Here is an 8697-nt window from a genome sequence, read left to right as displayed (position 1 = left end):
CCCCCCCCAAAAAAAACAAAACAAAACAAAACAAAAAACAGAAAAGACAGCAGGACTGTAAACACAATAGGTCAAATATAGCTGAGGAATTAATTGAACCAAGGTCAAGAGCAAACTTAAAAAATGAGAATTGGATGCAAAAATGCATAAAATGTCCTTTGACTGCTCAGAAATTCAGATTGAATAATCAGTCTTCTAGAATTTAATAATAAACGTCCCGTGTAAGCTTTCCACGTTGCTCTGCAGGACTTATTTATTATTATGTTGCTGAATTCACGATGCATCCATGAGTACAATATATAACAATATTACTACCAACAGGTATGCTAGGGGAAAAAAAAGCAGCAAAAACAAGCAGACAAAAAAAAAATGGAATCATATTAAAGAGAGAGTGAGAAAGAGAGAGGACGTTGATTCATATTGGACTCTTCCTTTGTCTGCAGTCATGCACTGGGATTTACAGTGATTAGAAGTCCGGCACCACCCTTCATCGACCAGGAGCTCTGGGCCTGGTGCTCAATACTCTTTGTCTGGCCACGGAGGCCATGAGTTAATGTGCTGAACACGAGAACAGGATGGTGATGTGGGGAGGGAGAGAAGCAGCCTGCACCAGATTGATCTGCTGCATCTCAGCGGACTGCAGGAAGCAAGCGAGCAAACTCACGACTGTGCTGTAAATTACACTATTTTGCACCAGGTGCACACACTCACTCATGCACACTCACACACACACACACACAGAATAAAGACAGACTCTGGATTCATTATCACTAGAGCTAGTTTATTATCACTGTTATTGTTTTTTTTCTCCTATCAGTGTTGCACAATGAACCCTAAAACAATACAAACCACTAAAAATGGTCTATTTTTCCTTTAAAGCATATACATACACACATACAGTATATACACTATATGTGGATATGTATGCAGATTACAATTTATAGTTGCACCAACATGGTCTCTAGAGAGAGGATAGAAACAAAACCTTTTTATACAGCAGTGATCCATGACAGCTCTCTGAGAACACTTTTAAAACGATCTAGTGTTGACCTGAAGTAAACTGTGGGAGAGAAGCAGATATCGGCAGTGACCTCAGCAGACAGACGGACAGACAGACATGATTATGCATGATCATGAGCTAAATGTAAAATATTGTGCTCCTTTATTCCTTTGCAACTTTTTTTTTTCTTAAACAAAATCTGAGTAACACAGGCTACACCATATAGTTGCTCTTTTTAAACTTCTGGTACCTCATTTGAACCCTGCTGGGAATAAATGGTTATAGAATAGAACAGAAATTTTACACATTTTAATACAGCATGTAAAGCCAGTAGAAACAAATCTACAGGGCAGATTTTTCCTACGGTGCCCTTTATCGTAGTTCAGACTTGGACCATAAAGACACTGCTTTTAGAACCAACATTAAACTATAATAAGACATTTATATAATGATGAATTTCTTAAAAGATGTTGATTTAAAAAAAGCATCATGAGCCAAATGTGCTTAAAAGTAATGCCTCCTCTGATTAGAGATTACAGTGAGCCCCAAGTCAATGTTTGACGCAATATATTGACAATATATCAGCATGTAAAAGAAGATGCATTTTTACCAGACAGCAAATTGAATGTGTTTGGATGAAGCAGATTAAAACTGAATAATCAGGGAGGTTTCTTTTCTGAACTGTTTGCTTCTTATTTATTCGTGAATATTTAATGTACTAAGGAAATGTGTTTCGTGGGCTTTAAACCCAGTAATTAAACTTCACCGATGGAGCAGTCTCGAGCTCTGCAATCACTTCTCAGCTCTGGAGGTGGTGACAAGGTGTGGGAGGTTTAAATCCTTGGCGTGGAAACATAGTTCATTTAAGAGGTTTAATGATTAAAAATAATCCCATCAGCATTTTTTTCTACTTTTATACAAAATTCTTGGTGAAACCAGAAACTCTGGGTAAGAACAGGTCACACATTCATACGCCTACATGGTTTAGTATGTCAACATCATATTGACATAACTTTCTAAATTTCGTTTTGCCTGCAGTGCTGCAAGTTGAAGTTGCTGTGCATGTGGAAATTTAGCAATGCATCTCTCGTACGAAGCTGTTGCTCACTCCAGTGCTTGGCACTGGGGTTTACACCTGCAGTGTAGATCCTACTCAGGAGCTCTTTTTTCCATTTAAGCAGCTGATTAAATGATGACTGAGCGGCTTTAGCTCATGCTGACAACATCAATATAAAACACACATTGTCCTCAACCGCAGATGCTTTGTGAAGGAAAACAAAGACACCTTTTTCACTTTAACTGTGACAGCACTGGCAGGACCTCAGCCTGAGTCACTCATGTGAGGATGACTGGTGGGAACAGGATGAGAATGAGGTGATCATCAGGCATCAGCGAGGACAAGAGAGACTTAGATTTGTCAACAGAAAAAAAGGTCACTCAGCCTATTTCATCAATATACACCAGCAAAACAGACTGACAATCAAAAGTACCATATTGAGAATACAAGATTTTTTTTGTATTTTTTTGTCTTGATTTGGCTAAATATCACAGTGTTGCCAATAAGGATTAACTAAAACTTTTCAATTAGGGCTAAAAAAACACATCAGCTTTTTGTTTCTCATGCAGACTCACTGTAGGGTTTTTTTCTGCCTTCTACTTTTAAACATACTGAATTCAATCTGCTTTCTCAACAGGAGCGTGTAAAATATAATACTGATATCAAACATTAAAGTACAGTTACAATAAACCACCATTTGACAACAGTATAAATCACTCAGAAAATCCTGAAACTCAGCATTATTTGACACATACAGTCATCAGTGTATCAGAGCAAAACACCATAGAGATAAATGTACTGGAAATGTAATCAATTTACAGTCAGCTCAGATAGTCATTTGGTGCCACAACAATCAGTACCACATAATGTAAAGGACTTTTAAAAAAGGGCAACGTTTAATTAGAAAAAGAAAAAAGTTTCGGGTCTGCTAAACGTCTTTGTCACTGAGATCAACCACAGAGTCACTAACACTCATAACAGACATCATAGAACAATACAGTGCCAATCTAGCCAGACTAAGCCTATCTTACCCCCCTGACTTGATCTGGTTACCTGTGTTTAGTCAATGTATTATAAGAGCATGAAGAGTTGGAGTCATATTGGCACCATATGTGAAAGAAACCCTGCACATTCCCAGTCCAGGATGTTTTATTTTTAAGAACCTGAGGGTAGTAGAATAAGTATGAAGAAATGACAGGGTTTTTTTGTTCTAAACACTTTCTTAGTCAATTTGATCAAATATTTGGTCCATCTAAATTTAAGATAATGGTGCTTTTACTAATTTTTCTAAAGCTCAGCTAACTTATTTAAAATGTTTTTTGTATTTTTGTTTTTTCTTGCCTGACCCAGAGTCGAACCCCCAAATTAATCCATTTAATATACAAAGTAAAGAAAAGCAGCATATTCTTATAAAAATCTAGATTGTCCTTGTGAATGTTACTGTTGTCACATGATTTCTTCTGCCGAAATTGTAACATGATGCTAATGTGCCTCCCTGTTTTCATCACCCCCCAGTACGCTTAAGAGGCGGATGAACTGTTTTATGACAAATGTTCCCTTTCCTATCCGAGGAGCCAAACAAAGGCAAAATGACAGTTAAATAACCATTATCCTGCCAACACCTGTGGACCTATTATGCTCATTTATAATTGAATATGTTTGATGAGGATAGCTTTGTACGATTCACAGTTCAGAGTAAACCTTACCTATCTTATGCTGGGCTTTGATGAAGCTCTTAATTTTATCTTGTCTGAAACAAGTAGTACAAACTTCAATTACCAACTTTCTTCTGATTGGCTGCCCTTTGCAAACACAACGTTTAAACATAGCCGGAGAGACCTGGTATGGTACCTGAAGTGACCATACCAGGTATATCCCTCTTTTTTTTCTCTTCTTTTTAGAGTAGAAAGATTTGTCTGAAATTGAGAAATTAGAGCAGAGCCTGAGATTTTGGGCTTACTTGCAGATATTTTGAAACCACTGTTTGAATCTTTGGTCATGACCATTGCGACAGCCATGTATATCACAGAAAGCAGTAAAAGCATAACAATTCCAGTTTTAATGACAGACAACGATGGCATTCCTTGCAGCAAATCTGTCTGAACTGGGCACAAAGCAGAAATTGAGGAAATTCAAGTTCAGTAGGCCAACTGTATGGCCGGCTGAGATGCATATAACACAGGATCAGAGAGTCCCTGAGCACACGCCCTCCCTGACCAAAGGTCAGGATTCTTGAACAAGGAACAAAGGAGGCTGTCTCATTGACAAGAGCAGCGTTTAGTGATGAAACACTTCTCGAAACTGCAGAATATGTAAGACAAAGGCCTCAGTTTGACTAACCATATCAGCAAAGGAATCATCTGCTCCCCACAGCTGATGGATTACAGCACCAGTCAGTCAGTGAGAACAGCTTTAAGCACCCCAATAAATCACACAGGTTCTAATATTATACAGCTATATGACAACCTGACCTATCAAAGTCTAATCAAGTAAACATGATGATCACCGCACCGCATCCACGGTGAATCAGGTTAAACGTCCGTATGACACTAACGCCTGTCAAATCCACAGTGGTGTACAATTTCCTGCAAGAGGACATTAACCTTAAATGACACCAAGATACTGAGGAACAAAGTAAGGAGGAAAAAAATACCCATTGTGTCCTTTATGAAAGTTCTCTCCACAGAGGTGAAAACACTGATTAAAGCTGCAGGAGCCCCGGAGAGAAACTAATCTGCAGTTAGTGAATATACACAGAGGAGACATTTAGGTCAAGCATTTGTTCTACTGTTTTGACAGTTGCCATTTCTTTTTTCCCCCAGCGCTGGTTATGATATCAACAACATAGTGTACAATTAAATGCAGGAAATAGATACCAGAGAAATGCAAAGAAATACGCATATGCAAACAAATTAAAAAGGCATAAAACATAGTACCTAGGATGATCACTAAAGTGAAATTGACTCTAATGCTGGTTTGCATAACACAATAAAATGACAGGTGAATTACTGTTTTTGTGGGGACACGTATAGCTCTCAGTTTCGATGTGGTGGAGGACCAGACGGTGCATGCTATTCAAAAGTACTCCTACACTGTATGTATGATGCATAAGTAGAACACAGGTCACTTTGCATTAGTTGGCTCCACTGGACTCAAAAATGCTGTGACCTTTAAACCATTGCATGCCCTGCCACCTGTCAGAAATGAAGCTGTTAATATGCTTCTTACTATTAAGGCTGATGAATGGATAACACAAAGCTGCCTGAGGAGTAGCACCAGGAAGCATTTTGCATTCAACAAAAGGTGTTTGCTGATATTAAATGCACTCATATTACACTAATGTTAGTTACTTAGGGCAGCAGAGACATGACAAGCTCATTTTCATAAAAAAGTGCTAGTGTCAGCATTTTACTGTTTACACTATCCCATACCTGGATGCACCAAAGAGGTTTGAAAGCATTTTTTTTGTGTACATGATGTCGAGTTGTACGTGCCACCCACTTTTGATTCAGTTAAACTTATTTATGTCTAGAGAAGACATAAAGTAAATCACTACCGAAAAAAATTGATGTGCTAGTAATAAAAGTAACAATCACTACAAATTAAGCATGAACTTGAACTGCTTAAATAATTAGTGCTCAACATAAAGGTCCTAAAATGTTCCCCCTCCTATTGTGTCTGTTTCTATTGACTCTGTCTGTCCAGCATATTTTGACAATTGCAATTTTTTATGTATTTATATTATACAGTCGTGTGAATTTATTGATCTTTTGACATATTGGGGGAAACATTTGGTCCCTTAGGAAACAATGCCTGTAGATAAAGGTGATATCTATAAGGGGGGCGTACCAGTTGAAAAATCCACCTGGGAATTCAACTAAGACGCACCACAAGTAGCCACAGACACACAGCTCACAAGCCGCAATACAAAAAGGCTCTCTGGCACTAGAGCGCTCCTCTCTCTGGCTTTAAGCACTAGCCACAGAAATAGCTGCACAAAGATTTGTTACTCCAGGCTGGAGAATGAGCCAAATACATCCTCTGGAGCAAAATCACAGCAGGCCCTGCTAGGGTACCGATAACAGGCAGCTTTTCAGGTGAAGAGCCTCGTTAAAACTGAGCAGGTGGCTTACATGATGTAATTACTGCTATATTGGGCAACACTAGCTTCTGATGTATTTGATTTTAAGTTTAACTTCTTTTGCTATTTTTGTTCAGCAAAAAGTTGAGCGATTATCTTCAGGCATTATTTCAAAGGTGACCTGGTTTTTGCTTGCTCCAGTATGTAATAAAAGCTAGCAATTTCCATGAGATATAATTACTGTGTCACACGACTGTAGATATATATATACATTAAGTTCATTGTTTATACTCTGTACGTGTCCTTCATTAAGACCTGAGAGAAAGGCCAACAACAAGATTGAGGTAGGTAACCATAATGCATCAAATCAGTACTTGTACAGCAAGTGACAACACTGAGCAGAGAGCCGGCGAGAGAAAAGCCCTGTAATTGTTTAGCTACCCAACAACCGCCCATCTCCCTCAGCCAGCTCTCTGTCTGTGCTCGTCAGCATTCAAAGATATTATAAGCACCTGAAGCACATAGTCAGCGTTGACAGGAGGGAGAAGGCTGAGCAGCAAGTATAGTTTTGAGAAGAGTAACAGTAAACGAGCTTAACCGGCAACTGTTACGTCTACTGGGCACCAGAAGAGAAATAAAAGGCTACTGCTGCGTTTGTGAAGGAGGCTGGAAATGTGATGTGAAAACAAAATAAGAAAGTGATGCTGACACAAATATTCAGAAAAAGTTTAGAGATACACTGCTGTCAAAAAAAAAAATTAGAGCTTTTTTTGCTTTCTTTCCAGAGGTCAAATACCGCTCTCATATCTCTGTTGTCAAAACTACAGTGAAATATTAGATAACAGGACAAAATAAAAGCAATAGGACATACGTGCATTTAATACATAAATCTCTTCCAAATAGTTGTTTTTAAGCTTTGGCTTTTTTACATATTAAAAAAAGATATATTTAATAGCATGTGTTAGAGAATTTAGATTTTTAATAGCTCATCTAAGCGTCTAAGAGACCGGGGATGGTTAACAACAATTTTGGAATTAGGGCTAGGCTACTTGCCAAACAGCTATGACCTTAAAACTGAGAAAGATCAAATGAGAGCGGTTTCATCTGCCAACAAGAAAGCCAATAAGCAGATTTTCCAGAAATATGATCCAAACTATTTGCAGACACGGGCCATTTTCTGTTAACATTTGTGCTCAATTTAGTTTTATCTTTTTAAAAACACATGACATCTCATCTCATGCACAGTTAGTCTTTAAGATGTCATTGACAATGCAGTGTATCTCTAACAGCCTTGTCATTCAACTGAAGCAACTACGGTGGAAAAAAGAAATTACAATCTTTAAAATAAAGTCAAATCTATCAAAAGGCTTACAATAGATTAGCATAATTCATACATATTTCCAACACACCGTAACCGTACAACATGTTATCAGTCTGTCAGCTTGCATGAGGTACTGATGCTGTATCTACAAACACCATATTCATCAACAGAGGGAAGCCAGGACTTCACAAAGGGCCAAAAGAGGGTTTTTCATTATGCAATAAACAGACAAACAACAACAACAGCGACAACATTAACATTGTTATCTTGAGGTAGAACATTAATTTCAGCATTTGGAAGTGCTTTATGTTGGATACTTTTTTTTTGTTTTCTTTATTTTTCTGTTTTACTTCGACAAGCAGGAGAAGAGAGATGATTCTTGACATCTGAGGTAGAGCGGCACCTGATTTTGTCACTTCCAAACCAATTCCTCTGCATGTAAAGTAACTGTGAGCTCAGGGGAAGGTAAAGTCCCTAAAAGCTTCCCACTACACATTCATTCCGGCTGAGGTAGGTTTCTTTCTTTTCTTTCTATCGCAAGGTTCACGCAGCCAAGTCTAACGCCTGCATGAAGGCCGAAAACTCATAAAAAAAATGTTGAAATCACTGAAACAAAGTCCTGAGGCAGAATATATCGAATCCCTGGAAGAAGGCTGAGATCTTCTGTGAACAAGAAGGTGGAATCATTGGTAGGTGAGAGTAGGCAGCAGGAGTCTTTGACATCCACAGAAAAGTAGAGATAAGACCAATAACTTATAACTGCTTTGACATATAAGTGATAAAGATATAGTGTATATATTTATATATATACATATATTTATAAACTTAAAAATAAAACCATTGTATAACAAGGACATTCTGGGGCCTCTGTCTTAGGTGCTGCCCAACACCAGCAAATTAACCAAAGACCAAAACAAAAACTAAAAATTCATCGGGCTTCAGATATACAGTCCTAGATCCTCCAGAACTCCTTTATAAAAGAAAAAAGTCTTTGCACAAAAGGAATGACGACTTTGAAAAAACAACAACAATCTGTCAACCTGAGTGAGAGAAAAGTCTGCGTGGACACTGGACAGTGTCGTGTGAATTGGCCTTCATACATTATTAGCCTTGGTCCTGCTGAGCTGCTCCTGCTACAGGAGTCTCTCGGAATTGGGTTTCCCTCTCCACGGCAAACTCATCCAGCGGTATCGTAGACAGCTGGGTGTTATTCAGCATGTAGGAATCAGACTGAAAAC

The 8697-nt window shown here is 38.3% G+C and overlaps 1 protein-coding gene across 1 annotated transcript in view; it reads right to left on the bottom strand.

Annotated features, from left to right (window-relative positions):
• Positions 1-760: 760 nt before the first annotated feature.
• The window catches only part of igdcc3 (immunoglobulin superfamily, DCC subclass, member 3), a 67515-nt gene continuing 59578 nt past the window's right edge, over positions 761-8697 (bottom strand). The window contains exon 14 of the mRNA XM_005931399.2: positions 761-8689. Coding sequence (XP_005931461.1) covers positions 8564-8689 — 126 coding nt within the window. The 3' untranslated portion in view covers positions 761-8563. The remainder of the gene's footprint in view (positions 8690-8697) is intronic.

The sequence above is a fragment of the Haplochromis burtoni genome, unplaced genomic scaffold, assembly GCF_018398535.1.
Source record: "Haplochromis burtoni strain Fernald_Lab_line unplaced genomic scaffold, NCSU_Asbu1 Contig_59, whole genome shotgun sequence".
NCBI lineage: Eukaryota > Metazoa > Chordata > Actinopteri > Cichliformes > Cichlidae > Haplochromis > Haplochromis burtoni.
Note: the sequence above shows the minus strand (reverse complement) of the source record. Positions and strands in the feature narration are given on the sequence as shown.